Source organism: Diabrotica virgifera, chromosome 7 (assembly GCF_917563875.1).
Source record: "Diabrotica virgifera virgifera chromosome 7, PGI_DIABVI_V3a".
Taxonomy (NCBI): Eukaryota; Metazoa; Arthropoda; class Insecta; order Coleoptera; family Chrysomelidae; genus Diabrotica; species Diabrotica virgifera.
The window spans coordinates 88,587,652-88,601,761 of record NC_065449.1 but is presented as its reverse complement, the minus strand read 5'-3'; the positions used below and the strand labels follow the sequence as shown (position 1 = coordinate 88,601,761).

The 14,110-nt window shown below is 32.0% G+C and overlaps 1 protein-coding gene across 4 annotated transcripts in view; it reads right to left on the bottom strand.

Annotated features, from left to right (window-relative positions):
- LOC114334871 (retinol-binding protein pinta) overlaps positions 1-14,110 on the bottom strand; it is a 103,607-nt gene that overhangs the window by 60,273 nt on the left and 29,224 nt on the right. For all 4 annotated transcript variants that reach the window (XM_028284988.2, XM_028284985.2, XM_028284987.2 and 1 more), the window contains exon 2: positions 6,814-6,976. In XM_028284988.2, the coding sequence (XP_028140789.1) occupies positions 6,814-6,970 (157 nt within the window). In that variant the 5' untranslated portion in view covers positions 6,971-6,976. The remainder of the gene's footprint in view (positions 1-6,813; positions 6,977-14,110) is intronic.

The window sequence follows — 14,110 nt, the reverse complement described above, 5'->3', positions numbered from 1 at the left end:
AAACGCCATTCAAAGCATTGCGAAAGCAGAAATTGAGACTGCTGTTCAATATATTCTTGAAAGAGTAGATACTTGCATCGAAAATGATGGGCAACAATTTGAACATTTAGGTCGTCACTAAGTAAGTAGTTGCTTTTATTTCTTTGTTATATTTTATAGTGTTGTTTGTCTTATTGTTATTTTAATTAATTATATACGTTTACATCTGAAAAATATTTCTTTGTTTTTTTCATAGCACACTACTTTTCCTTAACTTCGTTTACCGGTGACATTAACAGTTGTTTCAAATTTACACGTTTCTTAAGATATCTCGAGATAGAAAAAAGTTATCGACATGCGGTTTTCGGTATTATGTTGCTAATTTGGTCTAATTTTGTAATATAGGATTAAAAATGCATTCTTGTATTTAATATCCTCCAAAGAAAACTAGATTTCCGAAAATAATTAAAGAACGCCTACTAGCTGGCATATTACTTATTAGGCTATTTCGAAAATAAGACTTTAACATTGACGAAAAAGAGCAGTTTTCAACAAGACCAAGTAAGCAAAATTCTATTTAGCAGAACGGGACTTACAGCCATTTTTTCATAAGAAGGTTCCCACTCACCCCCACCTCTTATTTGCAAAGGTAGACTAAAACTTGTGAAATCAAATATTATTATTATTATTATTATTATTATACAATAAATTTGAGCAGGGGTCGCGAAACCCATATGCCCATTAGACTACAATATTATTATATAGTATGCATGAAATGTTAAATTAAATAGTTACATTAAAATAGATACATATTATGCAAACTAACTAAGTAAATAAATATAACTAAATATACAAAAACATAGCACATAGGGAGCAACTGTTTGGTACAAATTAAATGTTCAATTTTGGAACAAGTGGTTATCCAGTTTCTTTTTAAAAACATTGACAGATGGAGCATCTATAATCTCAGCCGGAAGGCTGTTCCATGTCGAGAACACTCGATTGCAAAGAAAAAATTGCCTTGTTGTTGTAAAAAAAGTTTCCTTTTTAAGCTTAAGTTTGTGGCCACGAAGACGATTGTCATGGTCTAGTATAAACATATCTCTCATATTTCCGAAGTTGTATTTTAATATTCGAAATGTAATAATTAAATCCCCTCGAAGTCGACGTTGTTCGAATGTAGTAAGATTAGCCATATTCAGTCTTTCTGTATATGTAGGTCTTGAGCGACCAAAAGACATCCTAGTGCACTTCCGTTGTACGTTTTCGAGAATATTACGATCGCGCACTAATACCGGACACCAAACAGTTCCGCAATATTCCAGAACTGGACGAATGTACAGTTTATACAGATGAACTGAGTTTATGAATGACACTTTTGCAAACGTTTTATTCAGTAGGTATAATTTACTGTTAGCGTTTTTAGAAATATGAAAAATATGTTCCGACCAACTTAGATTGTTATTAATTATAACACCTAGATCATTATGTGATTTCACTGATCTTAACACGCGCCCATTAATAGAGTAAGGAAGATACGGATTATTTTTACCCATGTGAAGAACTACACATTTGTCCACATTAAGAGGCAGCATCCAAGTAGAGCACCATTCCGATATGCAATCAAGATCATCTTGTAGTAACTGGAAATTTATGGAGGGATCAGAAAATAGCTTCGTGTCATCTGCATAGAAAGCTTTGCTGCATTTAATGTGAAATTGTAGATCACTGGAATATGCTATGAATAAAAGTGGACCCAAAACTGATCCTTGCGGTACCCCACTCAAAACCGTTCTCTCGACTGAGAAAGAGTCCCCAACTCTAACACAAAATTTTCTATCTGTTAAATACGCGTCGATCCATTTCAGTAATTGACCACGGATACCAAGGTGTTCCAATTTATGTAATAGTCTTCGCTTTGGAACTCGATCAAAAGCTTTAGCAAAATCGAGGTAAATAATGTCTACCGGGGTTTTTCTGTCTAATGCTCTTGACCATTCATTGACACACCAAAGAAGATTTGTCATTGTAGAACGTCCTTTGACAAAACCATGCTGCTGTTCTGGTATAACCAATTCGTTTTGCAGAAAATCAGAAATTGTCTCGGCAATAATAGATTCCATTATCTTAGACACTATAGGTGTTAAGCTGATAGGACGGTAGTTATTAGAATCCAATTTGTTCCCTTTTTTAAAAATCGGTGTTACAGATGCGGTTTTCCATATGGGAGGCAAAATATGTGTGGTGAATGATAAGGACATAATCACATATAGTGGGTAAGCTAAAGCATCGGAACATTTCTTTAAAAATAAAGAAGATATTAAGTCGAGACCAGGAGACGAATTATTTTTTAGATTTTGAAGATGATATTTAACTTTATCAGGAGTAATGATAATATTTTCAAGGGAAGAAGAAACTCGTGACGAAGTAATATTAGGCAACTGATGATTAGTGGGTTCGACAGAAAAAACCTTAGAGAAAGTACTGGCGAGGACTTCGGCATTCTCATAGTTACTTTGGGATATATCACCATTATCTTTTTCCAGTAAAGGTATAGAAACTTTTGTTGTCAACGAAGATCGAATATACTTGTACAATTTTTTACAGTTACTACTAATGGCTATACTCTCTTCGTAGGCAACACGAGCTTCATGTAGAGATTTCTTTAAATCTCTGGCAAAGTTTCGATGAATTAGTAAATCCTCTATGCGATTTGTACGTCTATATTTGTTCCACAACTTTCTTTTATACTTGATCAGATATATTAATTCACCATTAATCCAAGGTTTTATGTTATTTTTGTATATGGTTTTTTTGACGGTATTTTGGTTTTTGCAGAAATTAACAACGTGCAAGAACTTATCCCAGAATACAACTGGATCCCTTATGTCACCGAAAACATCATTCCAATCAATATCAGCCAGTTGGCGATTTGCATTTTCAAAATCAATTATCTCATATACCGTTTTATTAACATTAGGAGTACAGTACTGTAAGTTAAACTGAATATGAAACGTTATGACTGCATGATCTGAGTTACCTACTGGAGAGCTTATTAGGGGATGTGTTAATAAATGGGGATCATTAGAGAATACCAAGTCCAAAATAGATGGTAAATTATTAATTCTAAATCGAGTCGGCTCCGTTATAAATTGATGTAAGTTAGAATTTAATACAAAATCTGTAAATACATTTTTGGAAGTTGATAAGTCACTAGGTGGATCAGTTATAGGCCACGAAATGTCTCTAAAATTAAAGTCTCCAATAACAATCAGATTTTCTAGGCTGGACAGTTCATCAAGTGATGCGATAAGGGATTCATCATCTGCTAATCTAGAATCACCAGGCCGATAAACACATACTAGGTGAATAACAAAAGAGTTTTTATGACATATTTTTAAGCCAAGAAGTTCAATATTAGGGACAGTAATATCAAGAGATATAACAGAGAAATTATTAGTAATTTCTGAAGACAAGTAGATACAAGTTCCTCCTCCACGTCGATTACGACGATCACACCTATAAAGGGAATAATTATCAATGTTATAAAGAGAGTCAAGATCATTTGATGTTAACCATGTTTCAGTAATAAGAATTATTTGAGGATTTAGGTTTTGAATGTTGCATAATAATTCATTAAATTTGGAATTTAAAGTAGCTAGATTAGTATAGAAACATAGCCAATTATGAAAACCTGAAATATCAGAATTAGTGACGAAAGTTTACAATTTTCGGGACACCTTGTATATATTTTATGGTTAAATTTTCCTCTCCATTCGATTTTCTTTGTTCCAGTTCCATTCGAAGTTCTTTTAGGCATTCTATTTGATTCGGAGTCTTATCGTCGATAATGGAAACGTTTTTTAAAGAGACGTTTTGTAAAAGTTTCTTTTTGTTTTTCAAAATATGTTTGGCTTCATGTTCATTTTGCATAATGACCTTTATCATCCTAGGGAAGCGATTGTTCGGTTTTCCAATCCTGAAAAATGTGACAGGAGTGGAGTTACACATTACAGTATCTAAAATATTTTTTAATATTCCACCATCGTGACTTTTCTTTGTTTCAATGTCTCCTGTAATTTCTGGTACACCCCTAACAAAAATATTCTTAGCCCGGTTAATGCGATCAACTGCTTCATTTGCTATGGTATCTGTAAATTTTGGAGATGAAGAATGATCCTCACTAGATAACTTGTTTTCAATCTGTAAGAGTCTTTCACTGATATCATTAGCTTTTTGATCTATCAGACCAATTTTTGATTGAAGATCCTCTTTTAAATCTCTTAAGAGCGTCTTTAAATTAGCAAAACTTTCGATATTAGAGCAGCAGTTGTTGCAAAGAATTTTAATTCCACGTAGTTTATGCCTTGTAACGCGATCTTCGGCTCGTAGATCAGTGCAAGCTAGATGTATGTTCTGTTTACAGGCTTCACATTGAAGTTGTTTTGATAATTCTCGATCGTCGATTGACTTTGAACAGTTAGCGCAGGTCGACATGGTGGGAGCAGCAGTGGGAGTGAATCGCAGTAAATAGGTATAAATAAAATAAAAAGTCTGACCTTGCAATCTGTAGATAATCCAAAATACGAGGTCACTGATGCACTTTATGAAGAAATAAAAACAAAACTGGCAGTAGAAAATTCTTCTGTTTAAGATGATATAAAAATGATGTTTAAACTCAAACAACAACCAACTGTAATTTGTAATAATTCACTGGGAAACGTAAATGCTGCCACACACACTACGATGTCAAGTATATGTCAAGTATATGCGCAGAATTCTACGAAGAATACGATGATTGGACTTCCAGTGCCCTTCCATTAGGTAAATTTTGTAAAATTTTGATTTTTAGTTTTTGGTATTCAATTACGCCCTCTAGCGGTGGACCTATGTACCATTATGAAAATAATTCCCGGGCTTCTCCCGAGGCAACTTTTTTTATAAATATTTTTTTCTCAAAGCTGTACTATAAACGGTTCCTGAGATATGGCCGAGAGTCATTCTTATTGGGACACCCGGTACATGCGTTAATAACCTACGTCCAATTAAATAATTGACTAGTCCAGTTGACTAATTAGCAGTCGAAGCACATATTTCGAAATGAAAAAATCAAAAGAAAAGAGAAAGTTATCTTTTAGATCGGAATGCAGAATCCTGTGTCACAATCTATTGTGTGAGCTTTTTACAAAATTATAAAGCAAACATGCCGATAAATAGCGGAAATGGGAGAATCCACAATTTGCATTCATCACCTGTCCGCTTATGTAGATAAAAATCCAACAGAATTCTGCATTCCTATTACTCAAATATGAGTAAAATAAAATAAGTAAAGACAGATTTAAATTTAATTCGATTCAGGGGCCACCACCAAGAGTTGACAAAAGTTTCTTCTTTTTAGAGTCATCAGATCTGCTTAACGACTCTAAGACTTAGGCCCGGCGCAAATTGAACCTAAGCCAGACACAACCTGCGTCGGCGAACTGCGTAGACAGTATTGCGCATCCTACTATCAGTCCATGTGTTCGCAGGTCTCGCTTGGGAACGTTTGTCATCGGCGTACACTTTTCTTGGGCCGTGGGACGCGTGACTCACCGTCAGATGTTTTTTTTTACGTGTTTTTGTTTGCGAGATGGAAGTACACGTATCTTAAATGAATACGGATGGTACCTAAGTACAATTTATTATGATAAATAAAAATATTAGCATAGTCAACACCCCGAGTGAAAACTGCGTTGTCTTTGTCATTAAATTCTGATAACCTTTGGTAGACTAAGGGCCGGTTGTTCGAACGCTAATCAACAATTATCATTATCAAATATTTAATTACTGTCACCAAACTGTCAATGTCAACTTTGGTTGCGTTGCTGAAAACATAATTAATTAAAATTATGAGATTTATTATAAATTATGTTAATAATTATTGTTATATTAATTGATTATAGTCTCAGAATTGTAATCAATTATGTTTTTAGCAACCCAACCAAAGTTGACATTGACAGTTTTGACAGTGATCATTGTTGATTAGCGTTCGAACAACCGGCCCTAAATGAGCGGAGATACGATAAAAATATCGTATTACCCTCAAATTCAACTTGTCCGCATATTACATTTTTGTTTATTACATCATTTTTATTTATGCTTAAAAATTAGAAACGAAATATGCAGATAGTGTTATTTTTTATGACCGATCAGTAGCAGAGGGATTATGAATTATGACCTGCAGTAATTGTAAATGATTGCGATCCTGCAGTAATTTTAAATGATTGTGATCCGAGCAGTAAATTGAGGAGTATGAGTTATGACCAAGCAGTAGGGGAGAGATTATTCTAAATATGTAGGTATTATGTGCAGAAATAAAATACTCAGTATAAGATATCTTTTTATGCACCCGCTTATGATCAAATTCGATGTTGTCGAAAGTCATACCGCTACGACTACTAGGGACGTGTAAGATATTTTTAAAACGTTACTAGTTACAAGCACGGAAATACCGATTTTAAGTTGCCTACTTAATTCAGTAAAAGGATCAGATACATCAGTATTTTGTAATCAGTATTTGTACTCAGTACCACTTAGAACCGGTATCAAAAGTAACCGTTACATGTCTGCACTGATTTTACCCGTCTCTATTCGCAACGTCGATGGCCAACGGTTGGGTTGGCTTGTGTTCAATATGCGATGCGCTAGAAAAATAAATGCACGGGTCACCCGTCCCGCCGGAGCAGGTTGTGTCTCGCTTAGGTTCAATTTGCGACGGGCCTAGGGTGGTGGTCCCTGAATCTAATTAAATCTAAAGCTGTATTTCTCTAAAAAAATCTGTTTATTATTACTTACTTGGTATTTCTGGAAACTCTTTCCTACTTGCCCATTCTCTAAGTTTCGTCAAAACTTCCTCCACCTCTGACTCTGTTTTATCCCAGTGTTTTCTTATTTTATCCCTATTAGTTTGAAAAAGCTTCAAACATTTTTTTTCTTGTTTATTTTCTTCCATTATATCCTAAAGTAAGGTTACCTCATTAGGAAAATTACTATAATCATATATGATATTTTTAACATGTAAACTACGATTACTCTCATAAATAAAATTGGGAGTTTATATAACACGTTTATAAAAATGATAAGACTTTTATCAGCAAAGATAGCGCTCGTTTGCTATATAAGCAAAATATGATTTTAATATTAAAACAAATTAATTACTAGAATAAATATAACACAAGCCAATTAGTGTAGAAAACAGAGGTTGGACCTCGCAAAATGGACACAAGTCCAATTTTATTTTTTTTTCTGGTATATCAAGGGGTGCTTATTATGAGATTAACTTTTTCTTAAGAAATTTCGCCCCAGAATCCCCCTTTTCATCCCTTTATAGGGGGTAATTTGTGGTTTTTGCGAAACGTAGCCCTTCCTGTATGTTTTGCAAACAAATTATTTAGTAATAAAATGAAGGACTATATATTTTTTCCTACTATTTATTTCCCGACAGCAATATGTCTATCATCCACCGTTTAACGGGGGTGGCGCCCCAAAATTGACAAATTTTTAAAAAAGATGTTTAAAAAAAATTTCCCCTAACTGTAATGAAAATTAAGAAGAAACTAAAGTAACAACAAAGTAAAGTCACAACTAAGTGACTGATTTTTTGGTATAGGTTTCATTTAAGAGCAATTGCAAATTTTTTAATTACAGGGTGTTACATTAAAAAAACCCTTTTTATACCATCTGAACCGCCTATGCTATAGTAAAAAAACTTTCAGCGAATATCCATGTACTAGTGTTATTTACAAATTTGCATAATGTACCCCCATATTTTTTCCTCAACCACCCAAAAAAAGGAGAATTAATAAAGAAAATAATCAAAAATTTATTTTGGGCCACCACTTTGTCTTTAGGGTGCAAAGTAAATAAAATATGCATATGTCATAATGTGTAGCAGACTGTGTAATGTGTAGTGTTCTTTTATTTTCTATAAGCCCGTTATCCATAAAATGAATAGGTGACAAAAAAAAAACAAAAACTGGACCCCCTCCAAAGCATTTCTGAGGTTTACGACGCCACTGTGCCGTAAGGTTTGCTTATACGAAAAAAATACATAGGACCTTATTTGTAGAGAAAATAGTAGTCTTTAATTATGTATAAGCTATGTTTTAAAAAAAATGCATAAGTAATGAGAAAATCGTCAAAACATGCTCTCCAAGGGGTAGGGGTAGTTTCTGCAGTATATGTTCAAGGATAGGGGTAGTTTCCGCAGGGATGTTGCAATAATCATATATATTTATATGATTATTGCTGATATAGCTCATATAAATCATCATATTGATGATTTATATGATTTAAAAAAAAAATAATTTTTTCAACCATCTCCCTATTTATTCTTTTTTGGCTACAGGGGTTGCATTAAGAAATCGATTATGATGCCCATACATGGGTAAAAAGAAAGTGCACAAAAGGATATATAAAGCATTTTAATAAAGGGCATGGTGTGTGAAGCATTCCAAGAAAATCACTTTCTTTATTAATTCTCCTTTTTTTGTGTCGTTCCGGAAAAAATGGGGGTGCATTATAGAAATTTGTAAATAACACCAGTACATGGATAATCGCTGAAAGTTTTTTTACTTTAGCATAGGCGGTTCAGATGGTATAAAAAGGGGTTTTTTAAATATAACACCCTGTAATTAAAAAACGGGCAATTGCCCTTAAATGAAACCTCCACCAAAACATCAGTCACCTTTATGTGATTAATTTTCTCAGGGTTTCTTCTTAATTTCCATTACAGGTATGGAAAAGTTATTTTTTTTAAACATATCTTTTTTAAAAACTTGTCAACTTTGGGGCGCCACCACTAAATGGCGGGTGATAGACATATTCTGTCGGGAAATAAATAGTAGGAAATATAGTCCTCTTCATTTTACTATTAAGTAAGTTTTTTGCAAAACGTACAGAAAGGACTACGTTTCGCAAAAACCACAAATTACCCCCTTTAAAGGGATGAAAAGGGGGGTTCCGGGGCGAAATCTTTTAAGAAAAAGTTAGTCTTATAATAATCACCCCTTGATATACCAGAAAAAAAAATAAAACCGGACTTGTGTCCATTTTGCGAGGTTCAACCTCTGTTTCCTACACTAAATATCTTAAAAAATGATAATAATAATACCATTCTTTGTTAGTCAATAATGCTGTCACTATCAATTTCTTTAATTATTATAATATGAAAAAAAAATTAATACAATAACTAACACAAGCCAATACCTTAGAAAATGATAATAATAATAATATTCGTTGTTACTCAAGACACTTACAGGATTTTATTTCTTTAATTATTATACAGGGTGAGTCATGAGGAACTGTACATACTCCTACCTCGTATAGAGGCTCCTATGGGGAATAACAATTGACCATTAAAAAGTATCTGCTCCCATTGTTTAATAATATACAGGGCGAGTTTCGCATTTTGACAGAAATTTGTATTCGTCATAATTTTTGAACGGTCAGATCGATGTGTCTCTTTTTGGTCAATCGTTACACTATTACTAGAGACTGGAAAATATGCACTAAAAAATGTCTAAAATATGCATGCAATATGCATTTTACAACAAGCTGAATATGCACAATTAACATGCAAATATGCATTTATATATGCACTTATTTTTATATGAATAATTTTATGGTTTACGTTAAATACATAAATAAATAAAAAATAATAAAAATAAATAAATAGGTTTGAATTTAAACCAAATTGTATTATTATTTCTTAATATATTTTTTTAACTTCAGGTTTTGTGACAAATAAAACGGCAAAATATTTTATTTTGACCACAAGATAAATAAGAGTACAATAAAATAAATGTACATATTTTTATTGTTACAATATTGATTCATATTTTCTAAACTAATATTATAAAAAGAGTACAATAAAACAAATTTACATATTTTTATTGTTACAATAAATAATCATATATTGATTCATATTTTCTAAACTAATATTATGTCTTATATCTGTTAATATTTGTTTATAGGCAGAAAAAGATCTCTCAACGTAACAAGATGTAATTGGGGCATATTTAAACTTTGCTATTAGAGACGGATCCATATTAATATTTTCATCGAAGTTTCCAAAATTGATTATATTATTTATTGAACGCAATAAAGTGAAACCCTCATTTTTGTTTAAAACGTCATCAAGTTTATCTTTAATTTTTACTCCAATTTCCCCATTCAGATTTGTTATTTTCTGTTTAACCGAATCAACAATAGACATACTATTGTGAAGACATAAATTTTGAGCCTCTAATTTTGTAATTGAACTTTCAATGATATCGAAATTCGATTTTATATACAACAATTGATTTTTAATAGACTTTTCTTTAAAAATATTTTGACAGTTATCAATAGCGGTACAAGTCGGATCAAAACTTGAAATAACGCTTTTGATGTCGTCGTAGTGTTCAGATAAAAATATAGCACTTTTAAGCCAAGTTCCCCATCTGGTTAATACTGGTTCTGGTGGTAAAGGAATATCGGGAAGCATCTCCCTATATACCTGTACACGTAGTGGTGCTTTCAGAAATACTTTTTTTACATTATTTATTAAGGTGTTTACATTGGGAAATTCAATTCTAACTTTCTCTGCAACTCTGTTTAGGCCGTGCGCCAAACATGTACAGTGAATTAAATTAGGGAAAAAAATTTTAAGATTGGATGCAGCTTTCATCATATATGAGGCGGCATCACTAAGCATTAATAATATTTTTTCAAATGGTACTTGATCAGGTAAAAAAAAATTTGTTAGGGATTCGTTAACAAATCTAGCTATTGTAGCATAGTTTGTTTTTTCCAAACATTTTACACTAATTAAGTATGAGTTTTTAAAATCGCCAGAGTCGTTAAGAACTCCAACAATTAGATTCGCAATTTGTCGACCCTTTGTATCCGTTGTTTCGTCGACGGAAATCCAAAGATAATCGGCTTTTAACTGATTTTTAATACTCGTCATCACATCTTTGTAACATGCACTGACATATTTTTTCCGAAGAGTTGAAGAACTTGGTATTTGAGCTGGTTTATCTTTAATCTTGCAATAAGTTTTTAAAAAGTTTTGACACGATTTATGTTCTAACTTGTGCAGAGGGATATTGCAGTTCAAAAAAAAATGGCATAAATCCTTTGCAAAGGTTTCTTGCCCAACTGACGTATTCTGAATCTGCAAACTGTTCTGTAGAATCTGCTGGCGAGGTTTATTATCATTTTTTGATAGCTTAGTTTGGTGAAGTGAAGTTTTTATGTGTTGAACTACTTGGAATTTCTTTTGACATGGAATCTGGAATATAATGATAATGATGTTTTAGATGTTTTCGTAAATAGATACCTACATTAAAATGATCAAACTTTTTAAACCTCCCCCAATTTTTTTTTATTTCTCAAAGTGAAATTGAAATCGTCAAACAATAAAGTACAGTCAGTGTACCGTAGTATACAGGGTGGGCCACTCTCAACACCTCGCTCTGTATAAGCCAAACCGTTGCGAACTTTAAAAAACAGTTTTTGAAGAAATGGGACGGTTTGTCATTTTAGAATAGACAGACACATAGATGTGCAAAGAAGTTTGATAAGTTTAAAAATCTATTGAAGTGGAGAACTTACCTTTTTATCACAAATGGTGCAAAACATACTTTCACTGTCGATAACTTTTAGATGATTGTTACTTCCAATCCAACTTCTGAGAAGACTTGATTTTTCCCTTGCTACTTTAGGCATTTTCACAATAATAATAAAATGATTTTTTTACACAGTATAGTCAATAACTTGCAATCACAAAAGTTGAATAATCGGCGATTGATTTAAGACTAACCATTCATAAAATAAAATAATCTATCCTACCCTTAAAACAGTGTTGCCAACTCGACCAATATAGTATTTGCCAAACCTCACAAGAATGATGGAATGATCAGTTCAACAGTAGGTATTCCATTATCAACTAATAAAAAATCCCTATAGCAAGCATAACCCAGTACAGATAAATTATTTGTTTTAAAAAATGCTGAAACATGATCCTGTAGTTAATAGTAATCTCATGGTCCACAGACATAAGTACTAATATAAACATTATTGAAGGCGAAGGGATTTGCTGATGTAGGTGTGTATGTGTGAATGGTTAAACATTTTTTGTTAGGAATCAGATTTGACTCACTGATATCAGTTTCAAGTTCCTGTGAGAGAGTTCCTAAGTTGTTTTAGTAATTGTAAGGCCAACATAAAAATTTGTTCTGAATTAGAAGATTTTCGATTTTTACTAAATAATTTTTATATTATTTAATATGCTAGAAAATATGCTATATGCTAAACAAGAAATAAATAAGCTAAACAACACAAAAATATGCCAAATCTAGCATAAAATAAGCTAAATTGGCAACGCTGCCTTAAAATTTCGTTTTGGTTGGTTTTCCCAGAATAATTCATAGTTGGCCGACACCAGCAGAAAGTACAGGTAATATTTGTAATGTTATTCAAAATATAATCGGTATTTACTTAGGTAATTTGTAAATTCTGAGAAGTCTATAAATCTTAAATATCCGGATAATGATACCTGCAGCTATAAATAACGCCCATTATGTTTATGGGTACAACAACAAAGGAGCTTAACAGCAAAATATTTACTTTCACATTTTATTTTAATGGATGTTGATGTTACTAATATATACCTTATTTTTAAATGGGGTAGAGTAAATTCCCATCAAAATATGCATTTATATGCTCTTAAATCTCCAAATATGCAAGGCATATGCATTTATGAAAAACATGAGAAATATGCAGCATATATATGCATATGCATTTTGCATATAATCCAGTCTTTAACTATTACCACCTAATCAACTGATTTATTCAAACTAGAAAAAAATCAGGTCCGGCTTTAAAAAATTAGTTCGTTTGGGTCTTAGAAAAAATTTCACCCTGTATATGCTTTTTGAAAACTCTAATATGAATTTTACAAATTAGACAAATAGGCAAATAGACAAATAGGTATATTTATTTATTTCCGCACACGATTACTTAATTTTTTATAAAAAAATCAAATTTGACTATGAATTAAAAGTTTGGTAAAGTGAACTATAGATTTAAAAAAATTAACTTTTATTAAAAAAATGAATTTTTTTGAACAAATATTTAATTTGTATTACCACTTAATCAACTGATTTATTCAAACTAAAAAAAAATCAGGCCCGGATTTAAAAAATTAGTTCGTTTTGGTCCTAGAAAAAATTTCACTCTGTATACGCTTTTTGAAAACTCTAATATGAATTTTACAAATTAGACAAATAGACAATTAAAATGGCATATTTATTTTTTCCCCACACGATTAATTAATTTTTGAAGTTATACTTCTTTAGGCGCGATTGAGATTGAGGGTGAATTTATATTGATCTGCGCGCATGCGCACACCGACAGTTTGGTATTAGTCTTTATACGGGCTCTGATTGGGTGTTGAAATGATCTGTCAACAATTGTTCAATATGGAGGTTATCGGTAAACAAAAATGTTGTATAATATGTTAGTTTTTATTGTTGTGAGGACAGAAATAAAATCAAATTTATAATTATAGTGACTTTTTAAATAGTTTTGAAAAGCCACAGGTACGTAATTCTAAATGTTTCAGTTGTATTCCAATAAAAAATTACCTTCATACCTATTTGGAAAATGTAAAAAAAAAATAATGTACTTACCTAGTACTTGCTATGCTATACCCCTAGTAGGCAATGCTTTAATTTACATAAACTGATTACGAACAAACTTTCTACAAATTTTCATCTAATGTATCGTTTTCTTAGTCTATATATTGTTGTATTTTAATTCGACAAAAATCAAACTAATAAAAATTCATATAAACAAAATGTCAAAAAGTTGTTCAGTTTGTGTATATTCCCACATGACGTATACGCGAAGGTGGTGCAGTTTGAAATCGCTTCGACTCTCGTATGGCGGGATACACGGGAAGTAGGTTCAAGCCCAATGCAAGTTACATCATTTTTTTATTTTTTTTTTATAAATTCTATGATTGTAAGTATATTATTATATATTTTTTTTCAGAAAATACGTATTTAATTAAAATTTTTGGCAACAGTTATTGTTCAGAAATCAT